Genomic DNA, 18141 nt, shown 5'->3' with positions numbered 1-18141 from the left:
CAAACGTGCAACATGAACTCCCAATCTTTTTTTAAACCCTGCCCTCCATGGGCAGGAGGTCGAGGACATAGGGGTTCTGCATTATCATTAGTCTGACGGTTTAAGGTCTTCCACTGCATCTAGTCCTAAACCATGATATGCATCATACTTATGTAGGCGTGTTTGTCGTTTCCCACTGTTACTGTGCAAGGGTAACCTTCTCCCCCCTAGCACTGTTTTGTGAGAAATACTAGTGTTACACAAAGAACATTGTACGCGTGGCTTCAGCAGCTGAAACATGAAACTATTGCAAAGTGTGGATTGGGAGTTGTTGCATTTGGTGTTTGTTGTATTGTACATTGTGTTTTGTTTATTCCGCTGGCTTGTTCAATTGCCTTTACATGGAGGTTTTCATTCATTCTTTCACTCGGGGTTAAAAAGCGGGAAAAACGTGTTACCATGTTACGGGCTGGGGTGACCAATAGTTAAATACTGAGGTAGATGATTGAAAGTTAAATATTAAAGAGGGTATAACAGTGCCATTCGGGCCGGTTGGTGACCATTTACATTTCCTGTTGACATAATAACATCTGGGCTCTTTCTTGTCATATTTCGATGTAAACTTGTAAGGTTTGTGGGCATATTTCGTTTCCAGGTCCACTTGTATCCATCCCATGTCCATTTGTCCCCCACCCATCTTCTTTTATGTGGACACCCCAGATAAGACACTCCCTTATAAATGCCCAGCGCAAACATCAATACAGTGAATAGGATAGCTACGAATTGCACCCCCAATTATATATATATGTTCGAATGGATTGTGTCCTCCCACGTATTCCTTATGTTTGATATTTCCAATATCCAGCTTTGCTGCTTCTGAAAAAACAATGTCAGCAGGGGGGGGGGTGCAGTACGTCGATTCCTGTCGACTTGATGTCCCTCGGAGGCCTCCGTCTCGATGTCGCCGTCACCAAAGGTATATGTAGCATGCGCAGTGTCCATTGGCCTCAGTTCCGTTTTTCAGTGCTTACGCTTCGGATGTGGTATGCCCCATTCCTTGACAGGAATATCTTCGATAACTTCTTCGATAATTTCTTCATTCTTCGAGTGAATACGTGAAAATGGCTTCGTGTTTGGCGTCGTCCACTCCCAGATCCGGCTTCAAAAAATGCTGTGACTGCGGTGCGAAGATGTCTGTGATAGACCCTCACTGGATCTGACCCTAAGAGAGTGTAGAAAGAAGCTTGCGGCAGGTATGACCCAAAAATCCCCTTCGACTCTGTCAAAAAAGCAAAAGGCTTCGGACGAGTCGAGAACAGTTTCTCCTCATTGCAAAAAGAATAAACGTTCCCGGTCGGAAAGTGATTCACACCACTCGTCGACCTCTAGAAACGGAAAGAAACGGCGCCATAGATCGCCATCTTCCTCGTCTACAAGTTCCTCACCGGAACAGGTCGTTTGCTTCACTAAGTCTAGTTCACTAGCCCAGTGAGAAGAGTTTAGATTACAAATGTTAAAGGTGTTCGAGAACACGGCCTTGCCCCCCTCGACTACACCCGAAACCCATGCTCCGGTCGAAAGACCTCGTAAGCACAAGAGCTGTGCCTCTTCTGACCCGGCAGGTAAGACTCCTTGAGAGCGATCAAAAATATCCCTCGATGTCATAGATGCTTATTCAACACCATCTGGGTCGAAAGGTGTGTCGTCGAGGCCATCAGCGCTAATAACTTTAGAAAAGCCAACTATGCTTCGAGCGTCGACTTCCTCACCGTCAACACCACATATTTCGAAGCCATCGACGCAACCGCCGAAGACGTCGATGACCTTGACGATTTCGGCTCCCCTAACCACAAATATGACAACTACCTTGGAAAAGACATACTCCTTTGCCAAGGTCTGATTTTTTTCAAGTCCCTCTCCTCTATTTATGAGGATGCAGAGGAATCTTCTGATGAATCCAGACCTTTTGGTTTACAATATGGAACACCATCCGTGCCTGAGGTATTAATTTCAGAAGATTCTAGAACGAAAAACCTACAGGAATGTCTACATGAGGGTAGTGGAATAGACGCCTCACCAGAGGTTGCATTCAGCAGGGCAGACACCAGTGACCACGCAGAAGTGGCATACAGGCAACTGATGTCAAGAGTTATGGAATATATGAGGTGGTCAAGACCTACATCAGTCTTTGAGCAAGACGATCTAACTGATATCTTGGACAAAGGACCACAAGAGGACCCACGTTTCAAGCTCCGACCCTTGTTACTTGTCCAAGCACCCAACACCAGAGAGTCTGGTGATTCAGGCAGCCACCTCCACGAGTAGGCAGAATGCCTATCCTACAATACCTCAGGATAGGGATGACAAGCGGTACGACGCCATGGCCCAGAATGTTTTTTCAGCTGGGAGTATGGCCTTGAAATTGGCCAATGCTACGTGCATGTTACCAAGGTTTACACACACCCTTTGGAAGTGCATTTCCATGGCGGGTGACCATATCCCCGAAGGGGATGAGCAAGACGCATGTGTAAACATTGTCAAGGATGGGAAAGATGCAATGTGCATATCCCTCCAGACTGGTCTCGACTCTGTTGACAGTATCAGCAGAGCTATGGCGGCAAGTACAGTGATGCGCAGATTTGCTTGATTGAGAAAGTCAGGATTTGCCCCAGACGTACAACTCGGGCTTCTCAACATGCCCTTTGACAGCACTCATTTATTTGGAAGCAAAGCTGATGAGAGTTTGGAGAAGCTGAAAACTTCCAAGGCAGCAGCCATATCCCTTGATGCTGCAATCAGACAACCTCCAAACCGCCCCACGGATACACCCTGGGAAGGGTAGGTCCTTTCATCACTAGTCCACATTTGGAAGGGGCAGAGGACAGCCAGCTCAAAGAGGACAAAAAGATTCCCCCACGGTGGACGGGGAAGAAATACTAAGACCGCAACAGCAGCAGCTGCCTTACCTTCAGTCACTGCGTCAGCCGCTCCAAAACCTCTCAGAGGTCTTAATTAACAAGACTGCAGTAGGAAGCAGGTTGTCACAGCATCTGACAGAATGGCAGGCTATTACTTCAGATGCATGGGCATTGGAAACAGTTGCCCAAGGTTACTGCCTCCCTTTTCTGCAAAAACCTCAGTCATCCACCACGGAACAACTCTTTGAAAGTTCCTGATCCGCTCTTATGCAGGAGATTTTAACCCTGCTAGAGAACCAGTACCTGTAGCGGAGAGGAACAAGGGTTGGTACTCTCCGAATTTTGTAATCCCCAAGAAAGATGGAGGATTGAGACCCATCTTGGACTTTTGAACGAACAAGTTTCTCAGGAAGGACTAGTTCAAGATGGTAACCTTTTCTCAAATCCTTCAGGCCCTCCAGCTTCAGGATTGGATGATATCATTGGACCTTCAGGATGCTTACTTTCATGACAAGCACAAGCACAGACAGTACCTGAGGTTCGCAGTTGGTGGTTCTCATTATCAGTTTCGAGTTCTGCCATTTGGGCTGACTTCTGCCCAAGGGTATTAACCAAACTGATGATGGTTGTGGCAGCAAGTCTCAGAAGACGGGGAATTCACATTTACCCCTACCTAGACGATTGGCTGATCAGGGACAGTTCCCCAGAACAAGGCCTTGGAACATCTCGGCTATTCCTGCCACTCCCTTCACAGACTGTGCTTCTCTCTCATCTTCAAGAAGTCCCACATGATACCATCACAAAGACTCCAATTCATTGGAGCAGTCCTGGATGCATCCCTGGGAAAGGCCTCACCACCAGTAGTGAGGGCTCAAGACATTCTGCAGATGGTGACCAAATTCTAGAATTGCCAGCATCTACCGGCCTTTGATTTTCTGAGGTTTCTCGGCCTCATGGCATCGTGCCTCTTCTTAGTGCCGGAGACTCGCCTGAGAATGAGATCTCTCCAATGGGCTCTCGGGGCTCAATGGTCACAATTCTCAGGAAGGCTGTCAGACCTCCCACAAATCCCGAACAGAGTCTCACTGGATCTTCAGCAGTGGGCCTGTCGGGAGAACATCTTGAAAGGAGAACCATTTTTGCAACCATGGCTGGAGATAACAGTAGTGACCGATGCCTCACTCACGGGGTGGGGAGCCCATACCAACGATCTGACAATCAGCAATAGTTAGTCTCCATCAGAGTCCAAACTACATATCAACCTTTTAGAGCTGCGAGCAATCAGACAAGCGCTGAAGGCTTTTCTGCCATCTGTACAGGGAAAGAAGGTTCTGATAATGACAGACAACACAGTGGAGGTGTAGGGTCACTACCACTGTGCAGAGAGGCAATGCAGCTCTGGTTTGAGCAATACAAGAAGGAATTTCTCTGTCTGCAGTTCATTTAGCCGGAGAGAAGAACACAACGGCGGACGCTCTGAGCAGGCAGAGCACAGTCTCCCACGAGTGGGAACTAGCTCAGGAAGTCCTTCAAGAGATCTTCACCCTTTGGGGAACCCCTCAAGTGGATCCGTTTGCGACCAGTGCCAAACGGAACTGCGAGCTTTACTGCTCAAGGGGATTTCCCCCAAGAGGAGCTCTAGGAGACGTGTTCGTAGTGGTCTGGGAATTTCCACTCCTATACACATTTCCTCCAGTCCCAGTCATTCCTCATGTAATCAGGAGGTTGAGCAAGTTCAGGAAATCCATGATTCTAGTTGCCCCATATTGGGCCAGGAGAACGTGGTACCCAGACCTCCTGGACATGTCCAACTGCCCTCCGATACGTCTTCCACAAAGAGGACCTTCTCTTGCGAGAGGAGGGTTGGGTTCTCCATCCGGATATCAGGACGCCCTGCCTTCACGCATGGTTTCTGGGAGGCTGAGATACAAGGATTAGGACCTCCCGGATGACATAATAGAGATTTTGCTTTCAGCCAGAAGGCCAGCAACCAAATCTTTGTACCGCTGCCATTGGAATAAGTTCTGCAGCTGGTATATAGATATAAGAATGTTGACCCATTTACATGTAATACACCGATGGTGTTATCGTTTTTGCTACATATGGGAAATCTGGGGCTCCAGATTGGTACCATCAAGGGATATTTGTCAGTGCTTTCTCTTTTTAAGCGCACTTCAGAGGAAGTCTCTTACTTTAGGAGAATAATACAATTCTTAAAGGGGCTGACAAATGTTTTCCCTCCAATCCTTTTTCAAGTCCCACTTTGGGATCTCAACTTAGTGTTAAACGTTTTGATGGGAGCTCCTTTCGAGCCTTTACACGCCTGTCTTTTAAGACTACTAACTCTGAAAACCATCTTTTTGGTAGCATTTACTTCTGCCCGAAGGGTGAGTGAGTTACAGGCTTTATCCTGCAAGCCTCCTTACACTATCTTTTATAAAGACATGGCGGTACTGTAAGTGAAGCCCAGTTTCCTCCCCAAAATTGTCTCTGAGTTTCAACTCGCTCAAAAGATAACGTTACCATCTTTTTATCCTCCACCACATCCTGGGAAGGAAGAGGAAAGGCTTCACAGGCTTGACCCTAAACGTGCACCGACCTTTTACATCTCCAGAATGACAATGTTAAGACAGGATGACCAGTTATTTGTGGGCTATTCAGGTCACAAATTGAGTTTGGCCATTACCAAACAAACTCTATCCAGATGGTTTATATTGGCAATATCGGAATGCTACAAACTGGCGGGGAAAGATCCTCAGGAACACCTATGAGCTCATTCGGCCAGGGGCATGGCAACTTCTTCTGCTTTACAGAAGGGATTTCCAATAAGGGATATATGTGCAGCTGCCACATGGTCGTCTGTACATACCTTCACTAAACATTATAGCTTAGACTCTTCTTCGGGTCAGGAATGTGCATTTGGAAAAGCAGTGTTGCATTCAGTGTATACACAACCATGACCTTTTAGGTCGTACTAAATTCTACTCCCTCCTCCAAATTATTTAAACTGCTTTGGGAGTGTATCAGAGATAAGGAATATGTGGGAGGACACAATCCATTCGAAGAACAAGTTACTTACACCTGCTAATGTTCTTTCGACTGGATGTTCCTCCACGTATTCCTTGGAAATATCAAAGATAAGGAATACGTGGGCAGAACATCCAGTCGAAAGGACGTTATCAGGGTAAGTAACTTGTTCTTCTCAAAAAACTCAACTCATTCTATTTCTACTGATCTCTACATTTGATACATTTCGCAGTGGCATCATCTCCATGAACGTTGCACCTGCGAAGAGGCAAAAGAACGGGGTGGGTTTGAGAGCTAGAAAGGGAGAGAGAGAGAGATTTAAATTTTTTGTAGCCCATGCTCTAGCAGCAATGCATGTTTTGTACCACATTTCACATGCACATATAAGGTTGGCGTAGGGCTACTTATGTTGAGGTTGTTTGGTCATTCTCAGTCGGTGTGCTTCCCGTGGTGTTACTTGGTGCTTTGCGAACATCTGAAAGATGTATCCAGTACCTCAGCCCTTTTACCTTTACTGCCATAGTGGTAGAGGACACCACCTCATATGGTCCATGGAATCTGGGTGTGTTCCACTTCCGTACAAAGCTCCTGACATAGATCCATTCCCCTGGTAGCAAGGGTTGGGGAAGTGTCAGTCAGGGCATCGGTTGTGGGTTCCCTGTTTTCCGTGTAGCGGGGTCCTATTTGTTTTGAAATGCATTTTATTGCACGTGTGAGCTGTGTGAGATATTGCTTGAATTCCTCGCCTAAGATTGTTGCAGCTCTGCAGGCGTCGGATGCTCTCCTCACTGGTGACAGTGGCATTTCCATTAGTCAACCAGTCACTATTTTATGGGGGGGGGCAGGTGGTGGTCCTTGCTGGGCTGTGTACGCAATTGGAATAGTGCCGGGGGTAAGCAATACACCCAATTTGTCCTGCGGGTGTTTCATAATTTGGACAGTTTTTTGAGGAGGCTGTTTATTTTCTCCCCGTTCGCCTGTTGGTGGTAAATGGAGCACATTTTGTGTTTGATCAAGGTTATCTCCTTGAACAGTTCATTGAAAGAGTCCCATTGTCTGATCGCAGGACACGCAGGACATCACACACACTCCATCGGGGGAACACTTCCCTAACAAGGAATTTTACAGAACACTTAGCATCAGGGTGGGCGCATGACCCTGCTTCCACCCATCGAGAAAATGGACACACCACCACAATCGAGTATCTTGCTCCATTGCACCTTTCTCCCACGTCTGCATAGTCAATGTGCAACTCTCGGAAAGGGCCCACAGGGCGGGATAATGTACCCCATACAGTTCTCAATGTCATTCCGGATCTGAACACTTGACACGTGGTACATTGGACCACCATCTGGGTCAGGTGCTCCTGTAAATTCAGAATGAACGAATCTTCCTGGAGATCGACAGCAATGTGTTGTTTTGACCTGTGGGATGGGAAATGTAGTTCGACTGGTATCACAACCTTTGCTGTTGCTTGCTGTCGCCAAACACATTGATTGCCGCCCTTGCAGAACCCTCAGTAGTAGTGGTTAAATGTTTAGCTCACACTCAAACCAGAGACAAAATATCTTTGGGGAACGCTGCAGCAGATGCGGCACCAAAAAAAGCAGCATACCTTCTAATACACCCACGTTTGAGCCAGAGTTCCTGCTGTTCTTTAGGTGCTCGGCGCTGCAACTCGATCTGCTATGGGCAGTGCAGTGTATGCATCTGTGGTGGAGGCTGTTGCCGTACTGGCTAAGACGTACTCAGCACTCAGGTGTACTGGAAGGTATGCTGCTTTTTTCGCTGCTGCATTTGCTGCAGCGTTCCCCAAAGATATTTTGTCTCTGTTTTGAGTGTGATCTAAACATTTAACCACTGCTACTACTGAGGATTCTGCAAGGGCAGTAATCAACGTGTTTAGTAATTCTGCATGCTGCATTGGGGATCCATCTGCTCTCCTGAAACCTCTTCTCCACCAGGACAGACCTGCATGCACCATGGTGGTGGTGTATGCAGAGTCTGAATAAATTGTAACGCAACATCCCTTTGATGCTCTTAGGGCCTCGATCAGCACTACAAGGTCTGCTGTCTGTGCTGAAACATTTCTTGGTAACCTTTTCATGATGAGTGTTTCATACCCCCCTTCCTCCAATCTCACTACAGCTGCCCCAATATGTTTTTCACCTGTCTGTGGATCAATTGATGTGGACCCATCAAAGAAGAATACTTCCCCTTCTTCTAGAGCACTGTCTTTGACTTTGGGGATGTCATACCCTTCTCCTTCATATGTTGCGCAATCATGCTGTTGTATGTCCTCAGCAGTGCAATGCTCTGTCAGGAATGTGGCTAGGTTTACTGTTCTGCATTTCACAACATGGATATTTGGGCTTGACAAGATTATTTCATATGCAGACGCTCTCTGTGAAGTCAATGTGGAATTTGATCGTTCCAGTATTGCAAACAGTGGGTGCTCAACATACAATGTTATTGAGCATCACATCATGATAGTGGAACTTCTTTCAATGGTGAAGGCTGCAGCAGCGAGTGCTTGTTTGCAAGCGAACTGCCCTTGCATAACTGAATCAAGGGTGATGCTATAGTAGGCCAAATGCTTGTGTCACATGGAGCTCTTCTGCATTAGCACCGTGGTCATTGACTGTGAAAACAAGTAGAACTACTCTGTATAATCTGGGGTGCCTAAAACGGAAGCTGTTAATATCACATCTTTTAAGTCATTGAAAGCAGTCACCATCTCTGCTGTCCATTGAATGGTTGTTCCCTCTTTTTGTGCCTCCTTGGGACCTTGCAAAAGTGGTCTGGTGTATGCTGCATACTCTAGGATGCAGGCCCTGCAGTAATTGCAGAGCCCTAGGAATTTGTGCAAGTCTTTCACGGTTGTGGCCTTAGGAGTGACACGCACTGTGGCAGCTCTGTCTGGGATTATTCTTTTACCATCTTTGGATATGAGCTGAACCTAGGTAAAGTACCTCTGGCAAACAGTATTGGAGTTTGTTTTTATCCACCTTATACCCTTTATGAGCTAGCAGTTGGAGTAGAGCAATGAAGTCCCTCCGACAGATCTGTTCTCTGTCCCTGCAGACCAGTAGGCCGTCTACATATTGAATGATTGTGCTAGGCACCAGAATGTTGCCAAGGTCTTCATGCAAGCTTCTGTTAAATATGCTGGGGCTTTCACAGCACCCCTGGGGCAAGCAATGGTGTTTGTATCACTTTCCTCCCAGGGAGAATGCTCTAAGGTACTGTGATTCTAGGTCAAGGGGCATTGAGAAAAATGCATTTTTAAGATCCACCACAGTGAAATGGGTGGCTTGCTTCGGGATGCTGCACAAGATGGATGCCGGGTTAGGGACAAGAGGAAACTCTTTCTGTACAATATCATTAAGGGGGGGCAAAATCTTGTATCATTCTCCAACTACCCCCCCGTTGTCTTATTGATCGGATAGATGTCGGTATTGAACAGTGACGTGGAGGGCCCTATAATCCCTTGCTGTAGAAGGGGCTGCAATGTTTCCTGAATCCCTTCTTCTGCTTCTCTGGACAGCGGATACTGTTTTACTATTAGCAGCACTGCCCCTGGTTTCAGTGTTATTCTTTCTGGGGTCGCCTCTTTTAGCATCCCTACATCATGTGGATTTGTGGTCCATAAGTGAGGCAGAACTTGCTGCAGATCATACTCGGAGAATGGGGGTGGCCCACTAACAATAGCCATAAGGGGGCTCTGTACCTTTCGATACTGCACCATGATGTCACAAGGGATACAAATCTTAAGTATGATCTTTCCATCATTCTTAGCATCTTCAAACAACTCTTCATCAGTTAATTCTGGTAAGGGTATGTTGGGGTCAATGCACAGCACTGTGCGCCATTGGCACCCATGGATATCTGTTGCCAGTACCACAATTCTCTTGGCAGATACCTGTAACCCCTCCAAATCTAAGGACAAGATAGTACAAGGAACCACCTAAGGGAGTGCTACAGGTCGGAAAACAAAATCAGCAGGTACCCTCCTATCATGGCCACTTGCCCAGGATCACAGGAGCTGCACCATCAGCTTGTGGGAGCAAAGGGTAGCATGGTTCACGCATGTCCCTTTGGGAGGTTTATACACGGGGCCCGGTTGGACTCAGTCCTGGCGCATTTGGCGCTAGGCTCATGGAGAAACATAAGCAAGACTCTTTATCATGGGCAGGAGTGCTTTTTAGGAACTTTTCACGTGTGTGCAGTCAGTCCGGGTGTGGCTTTCCATCTATAAGGTGCACATGCAACTTCAAGGAGTGGCAGGGTGTGGCAAGCAGAACAGAACTAGCGGGCGTGGCCTTGAGAGCTCAGCTATAAAATCCAACCCAACCCCAAGGCGCACGCTTCGCGTTAATCTGCATTTGCATGCAGCGTAACGATCACCTCCACCTGGGATAAAGCAGCACTTTCATTTGGGAATCCAGTCTCCTGCCCATACTCTTACCTCCTGGAGTCAGCATTCACCTGCATTCTTCACCGCTGAGCCTGGCGTCCATTCTTCATCCTTCAGAACGTAGGGCTTCAGCTCTGGGCTCCGCAGCACGACATCTTCCTCATCCTCCGGCAGGCAGGACTTCAGCTCTGAGCACCGCAGCATGTCATCTTCTTCATCCACAAAGGCGGACCCTGTAAAAGGACAAAAGGCAAGGTTAGACATTACGAACTTTCAGTTTGAGGTCGCGCTTGCTAAATTCTTCGTGCTTATCCTTGAAAGCTCACATACCTGCTGCCGGAACGCCGCAGGGTATCTCTGCTCCTCATTTGGAGCCGCCTCGTGCTCTGTAGCTCTGCTGGGCCGCAATCACACCTATTTGGGAGAAAGATGGACATTATTACAGAGCAGACAACAGACTGTGAGAAAGACAATACAAATACTTCAAGACAAAGAAAAAACCGAAAGACACTTACCAAAAAGGCGTGAAATAGTTGCAGCTGGACTGGACACCATGTATGAAGGACCAGTGAAGGAACTTGGTCCTCATCCTAAATGCGCCCCTGCTAGAAGTAGCAGGATGGAGAGCTCCCCATTAATAATCTACAGGTGAGCCTTAATGGGTCGATGCATGCTCACGGAAACCACGCTATGGAAAGAAGGGTTTGAGAGGGAATTCACTCACAGGCCAGCAAACCTACATCCTCTCATATCTATGCAGATGCAGTGTTCCAATTAATCGCAGCAGCCCACAGCCTATTTGCAGAAGGAGAAAGTAGACAGGGGGGTTCTACTTCCTGAGAGGGCTGCAACCGTGCCCCAACGTTCCCACAGAGACCAGGTGAGTGTAACAGAACGTGAAGCCCCGACGAATCTCTGCCTGGGCGTTACGGATACCTCAAAGACTGACCAATTGGCCCAACATTTGGGTGAATTACGGGCTGAAGTTCATGCTTCTAGGCAGGAAACCAATGCCTTAAGAAGGGACCTTATTGTGAACCGAGAGCGTACTGATGGTTTGGAAAGACATTTACTTCAGGCACAAGCTGGCCAGGTCCAATTGCCAGGGCCTACTCCCACACTGCACCAGTCACCGCCAGTTCAGGTGGTTCTTCCAGGAGCAGTTCCTCTGGCCCGCCAGGTGGCCCTAACAAGTACGCCATATTTATGAATCAATGCTGCTTACATTTTTTGTGCAGAGCTGGGGCTTTTCCCAACGACCAAGCCAGAGTGGCGTTCATACTCTCGTATTTGGGAGGCAGTGCAGCGGACTGGTCAATACCTCTGGTAAATCAAGATGATCCTTTGCTTCGCGACCTTAGGGGTTTTCATCACGAAATGGAGAAATTGTTTGCACACCACACACAAGGACAGGCCCTACACAACGAATTACTGTCACTCAGGCAGGGCAATCAGGATTTGTTGACCTACATCGCATCCTTCAATCGTCTTATAGCTCAAACAAATTGGCCAGAAGGAAAAGGGACTATGCTCTTTTACTGTGGATTGCGTGGAGAACTTAAGGACGTTTTAGCTCAAGTGGTAAATCCCCCAGAGGGCTGTGTGGAATACATCAACCCAACTGTACAGTTCGATCATAGGCTGCAGGTTCGAAAAATGGATCAAACAAGGGCTGAAGGGCGACCGGTCTATGTGCAGCCTTGTGATAATCCACCCAAGTCACATGAACAGACCAAACCCATGCAAATTGTGGGATTACGGAGTCCACTCACCAAGGCAGAACGAGACAAAAGGAGACAACAACAACTCTGCTTGTACTGTGGAAAAGCGGGTCACTTTCTTCGCGAATGCCCAGTGAAACCACCCAAGAAAATAGTCAGAGCAACTGACAAAGACGAAGGAGAACAAGACTCGGAAAACTCCAACGCCCGGCAAGCGTAGAGGTCCACTTGTTGAGCAGTGAAAAGGACCTGTACAGACTTCAAATCTAGTAATCCCAGTGCTCTTGGTAGACCACAACCGTCAAAAATATATACTTTGGAAGCCTACATTGACAGCGGAGCTGTGGGAAACTACATTGACCAAGAAATGGCTATCCGAATAGTCCTTCCTCTCCGACAAAAGCAGAAATCTGAAAATGTTACAGCGGTAGATGGATCTCAACTTTCATCCGGCCCAGAAACACATTATACCGAAAAAGTCAAGCTGTTGTGTCAGGACGGCCACCAAGAGGACATTACCTTCAATCTCATCGGTGCTCCTCAGTTCCAGATGATATTAGGAATGCCTTGGTTGGAGACCTACAACCCTAAGATTAACTGGCGAAAACGAGTTCTGACCTTTACCCAAGACTGTTTTGACACCTGTTACACTCAAAGGCCCACCAACCCGAAGACTATGAAAGCAATCGTACTGGGTCTCACTGGTTCCTTGCCTCTCGAATAACTAGATTACCAGGAAGTCTTTCAAAAGGAACAAGCAAACGTCCTTCCTCCGCACAGGTCTTACGACTGCCAAATTGATCTCGTACCCGGAGCCCAGATACCCTGGAGTCGGATTTATGCTCTAACTGAGCAGGAAAACCAACACCTATAATCTTACCTAGACCAATACCTAGCCAATGGCTTCATCTGTCCATCCAAATCCCCTGCCCCCTCAGCGCTCTTTTTCGTGCCTAAAAAGGAGGCCGACTTAACTTGCATTGATTTATAAGGCACTAAACCAGATCACGGTGAAGAATAGATACCTGTTACCACTTATCCCAGAACTCTTGGATCAGGTAAAAAACGCTCAGATTTCAAGGGCTTTCTTTCCTGCTTGATTACCGGGCCAGGGCACCTCAGGCACAGATTCATGCTAAACATTCAGGGGGTCACAGTCTTCCGGTGGGCTAGTTACACTAGTTCCCCATCATCAGAATCTACAGATGTTTCCTCATCTCTCTGTACCATTCACACGAGTATGAACAAACCCCACCTGTGTCAATATTGGTCCTTATTGTGTTCAACAACTTAGTCATGTATGACAGTTTTCCTTCCACAGGTCTGTTCATTGCTCCTTTTCAACTTTTAACATGTTATTATGGACTGTTTTTATCGCTGTGCATCACGCATTATGCCTCCAGGTGGGCATTATAAAATGTAGATATATTCTTGCATATTGATTGGGAATTCCATGCTTGCATCGTAATAGGGTATGCATTTCCTGGGACTTTTGTTAATTGCAACAGATCATTCCTGGCCACGCAATGTCACGTCCTATGATCCGGTGATGGAATATGACAAGTTATCAGCAGTTATACTCAGCTGTGCTTCCAGGACTAACATAACTCAATTCAATAACATAATACAACGTAGGCCGGGTTTCAGATGGGTATCTGGCCAACTGTTCAGCTGAAATCTATAAAGTATTTTGTAAATACTATAGAATACATGTCAATTTATAGCCGGGGATGGGTTCTCCCCCACCATTGAGAAAGCCCTGTTATGCATGCCTTTGACAACCAAAGTGTGCAGTCTGGCTGGACAGTTCTTATTCTTCTCCAACTGTGTCTTGTGGATTTTTCCTCAGGGTGCATCTGGGAATTCCCTCTGTTTTCTTATTGGGGGTTGTCTCACAATATGCCGGAACGACGATAAAACCGAAATTCTAATTGTTGGCTCCCCTACCACTCTACGCAACTTGGATTCGGCCTACAATTCCTTCAACATCGACGGCAACCTAATCCCCATTTCACCTGCTGCCAAAACTCTGGGTGTCTATCAGGACACCTCACTCGACCTTTCACGTCAAGTTAACGCAATCTCCTCCACTGCTACCTACACAGCCAAACTGATCAACACCAGTAAGCCTTTCCTCTCGATACCCAATCGCCAGAGCCATCACCGGGGCCAAGTTGGACTACTGCAACACCCTCTTTGCTGGCACTTCGATCGTAACCTGAAAAGGTTCCAAAACAATAGCCTCCGAGCTGGCCTCGGACTTACTAAAAACGCCCACAGCTCAGAAGCCAGAAAAGACGGCCATTGGCTGCCGATCCGAGAGCAGATCAACTTCAAGATCCTCTCCATCGTTCACAAATGCCTCTCTGAAACTGCACCTGCCCACCTTTCTCATCGCGTGGAAAAATACACCCCTGCTCGCCCATTAAGATCCTCACACGACCGCTTGCTCAAAGTGCCCAGCTTCAATCGCCAATCTGTAGGAGGTTCAAGCTTCCCTTTCGTCGCCGCCAAGCTGTGGAATAATCTCCCCTTGTTCTTGAGAATGGAACCCTCCTATTGGTCCTTTAAGAGAAACTTGAAAACCTGGCTTTTCGCCTAAGCTCCTCGGAGCCAAGACACTATATTACTGCTGAACGTCCTGAATATATGCTTCCTACTTTCCCTATTTACCTTTACCTGTACGCTCCTTGCCCTTTTCCTAATGTAACTAGCGCCTAGATACCTGAGGATTCAGCGCGCTGCTACAAACGCAAAAATAAATAAATCTCCAATGACATTTTCATGTAAATTGTTCTTGTAATGGATAGTATCCTCCCACGAGGAACATCCAGCAGAAAGAACATTACCAGGGGTGTCATTTGTTTTTCTCTTCATGTTCCAAGAGTGACAGTTAAGGCAGCTACATATAGCATCTAAAGTGGGAAGGATGCCTGGGGCCTCTGTCTTGCTTATGTCTTCTACTTACCTGTTCCTGACTTCCTGGTGACTATCTACTGTAACGTATACGTGAATGAAGTCACCTATCTTGGACCAGCTGCCCCCTGTCTTCCTTACTGTCCACTCACAACATTACAAAAGTTTGTGTAATAGTCAAGTTTGCTGAGCACAAGGATGAAGATTAAAGTTTTCATAAACACATTTTGTGAATGTTGAGAAGGTTAATATGGGCAGCAGAGGCATTGAAGTGATGTACTTTTGCAGTAGTAGGTTGCTATGAAATAAGCCAAGGTGGCGATCCTTTGGCGAGGGAGCAAGATGTTCAGGTAGGAAGGAGATATGAGAACGGAGGGATGGCATAAGAAGCCAGGAGAAAGATTACCTCTGTTTTTGAAGAGCTCAGCATGAGGCAGCAAAGAGCTATCCACTATGATTGTTCTTCTTGTGTAGCTTTATAAGGTATTCATTTTAGAAATGTTTCTTGGTGCTAATTCTTAGAAGAAAAAAAATCTATTTTTATTATATTAAAATAGTTTTTTCTAATTGTGTCATTTTTTGCAAAGAAAATGAAAACCAAAACCATGGTTTCCATCGCAATCACTATTCTAATGATTTGAAAATGAGGTACAATGAGCAAAGGCCTTTTCCATAAAAAAGGTTATTGCAATTTGAACGTGCACTGTAATTTCAATGTGCGCATACAAGAGTTTTAATGGGCTTCTTTTTGGGAGATTAGCTCACTTCCCAGCAGGAAGCCCTTGAGTATTAGTTTTACCTGTGGAATTATTTTTTAAGCTATTAGGTTGGTGTCATTTTCATTGATCAGCGATAGTTCTCATTACATAAAAGGTTGGAGAGCCGCGCCTTAGTGCTTACTAGGTTACGGCCAGTTTTGTTTTTGGGCATGAAATGTAGATTTTGAAGTACTTTTGGAACTTTCTGACAGCGGCTCAGTTTGATGGTATTTCCTTCATCTGGTAGGGGCTTCGGCCTGCTTTCCTGCTGCCAAAGGCTCGCAATTGCATATTAACCCCCATTACTTGATGTGGATGCTGTTTACTATGCTGCTATACAATATGTTAAGTCTGTATTCTGATGGGTGTTATTTTTTGCAGATGGAATGAAAGTCATCTCTTCCAGTCAGGCTCAAGATCGCCCAGTTCAAAAGTATCCGTCGTTCTATGAGCACACAAGGCATGGCGCAATGCCCGAAGCAGATCCTCCGAGGAGAAAAGTTCACCTCTACTTTATTACAATGCCAAACACACGACAACCAGAAAATAAAACACAACTACAGGGGGCTCTTGTCTTTGGCCTGATTTTCACTTGGTAGGGAGTATGTGGTTGTTTGACGTCAGATTAAATATGCAGACCTTTCTGTTTACATTTAGGTAGAGAACAGAACCCCAGTCTTTGCCCTTGTTCCATATCGTGTTGCTTCAGATCGCGATATTGGGGGTATACTGAAAATTGTAGTGCTATTTTTTAATGATCCATGTAGGGGGTGTATGTTAGGAATATGGTACTGTATAGTTGAATAGTTGCATGGGTGCCAACTTCCCTTATTTATTGGTTGGGCCCAGGATATGACATGAAATCACCAAAGTAGAAGCGAGAACCATGGGAGCTCATGTTATGAGCACCCAGGGAATTTACTTCAGCCAATCAGCTGCACATGATCGTAGACTTTGACAGATGCAAGCACATGTTCGAAGCTGGTGGGTGTTGCCTAATCCCCTTCTTACTATTTGTCAGTATGTCCTTGCTGCTGCGCTACCCCCACCGCTGCTCCTTCCCCCTGCCAAGCCTCTTAACCCACACCTGTGCCCAGCATTGTGAAGGCCTTGCTTTCAATATCCGGTCCACTGCCAGTCACTTTTCGAACTTTCTTGAAGAGTGGTACAGTCCCACATTCTGTATCAGTCCTATTCAGTGTTCTAGACGTAGACGTACCTCAACCTTCTGTTGCATGTAGGAGTAAATGTGAGACAGATATTGGGCAAAAATTCTAGGATAGAGAATCGGCTATTATTTGCTTACATGTTAAGAAGGTTTCTCGTGAACTTCATATCCCCATGAAGTTCACAATTATGTTATGTAACATTTATACAATATTTTTCGTTTGTTACTGATGGAGAGGATGCCTGTATTATGGATCGGATTAGTTCACAGTATCATGCTCTCTACCTACATGGGTTGTGATTGTGTACTCCTCTGATAGAGGTAGCAAGTATATGCATTCTTTTGCCCTTTCCCTCCAATGGGGACACAAGGGTGTTACTACTTTTAGTTGCTTGTTTACTTTTATATGTAGTTTACACTGCTGAATGAATCTATGCAATAGTTGATCTCTCTGTGCTGGGTTGCAGAAATGTTAAGAATTTTGAAAAGAAAAATGGATACCTTTACAGTTCTTGCTTTTACACCTAATGACAATCTGAGATTGATACCTCTGTACACTGTATGTACTGTTGTTTTTGTTTTGTAATGCACAGATCCTGGTACGTCTTAATAAGGAGATCAAACAAAAATATCAACAAGTGTGGCACAACTCAGGCAACCTGCAAGTTACGTTCTCAAGCTCTGGTGCCTATATTAGTATCCCAGAACACAGTGCAGCAGCCTCATCAACATCAAAGACTAATCGCTGGTCTGGGAGAACAGAGATTTCTAGAACACAACAGTCAAGGCAGAACCGTAAGTGATCCAATCCTACCCATAGGTAACAATTCTGCCTGCACATGTATCAAGTGAAACACTGCAAGCGAATTACCACAGAAAAGGGTTTGGAGTCAGAGGAACTTGTCAGTCTTAGCCCCTTCACTGGGCTGGTTTCCTAAGAAACAGGCTACAGCTGTGCCTGCCTGGAAGGACTATGTTCTTATTGATAGCTGGTATTTCCTTTCTATGCCTCCTTGCGGGTGAGTCTCGCTTGAACAGAGGCTTTAAGTGGGGGAGGGTCATCATCTTGGATTCCACTACACTGCCTGGGTTCCCTCTCCCTGCTGCCTGATGCCTTCCCCATTCTGCAAACACAGTACGTTCTGGCGTATCTGTCTTCCTGGACTTCCCTCCCCACCAATGTTCCCCCAGCAGCTTGGTGAGGCATTGGCTATGTTAGTTTTCAGTTTCACTTTGG

General features: G+C 46.2%; 1 protein-coding gene across 4 annotated transcripts in view; it reads left to right on the top strand.

Annotated features, from left to right (window-relative positions):
• Window positions 1-18141, top strand: part of LOC138516193 (uncharacterized) — a 402743-nt gene that overhangs the window by 335540 nt on the left and 49062 nt on the right. For all 4 annotated transcript variants that reach the window (XM_069631134.1, XM_069631133.1, XM_069631135.1 and 1 more), the window contains 2 exons: window positions 16118-16331; window positions 17498-17699. In XM_069631134.1, the coding sequence (XP_069487235.1) occupies window positions 16118-16331; window position 17498 (215 nt within the window). In that variant the 3' untranslated portion in view covers window positions 17499-17699. The remainder of the gene's footprint in view (window positions 1-16117; window positions 16332-17497; window positions 17700-18141) is intronic.

This window comes from Ambystoma mexicanum, chromosome 6q, assembly GCF_040938575.1.
Source record: "Ambystoma mexicanum isolate Mex_15411 chromosome 6q, UKY_AmexF1_1, whole genome shotgun sequence".
NCBI classification, from domain to species: domain Eukaryota; kingdom Metazoa; phylum Chordata; class Amphibia; order Caudata; family Ambystomatidae; genus Ambystoma; species Ambystoma mexicanum.
Note: the sequence above shows the minus strand (reverse complement) of the source record. Positions and strands in the feature narration are given on the sequence as shown.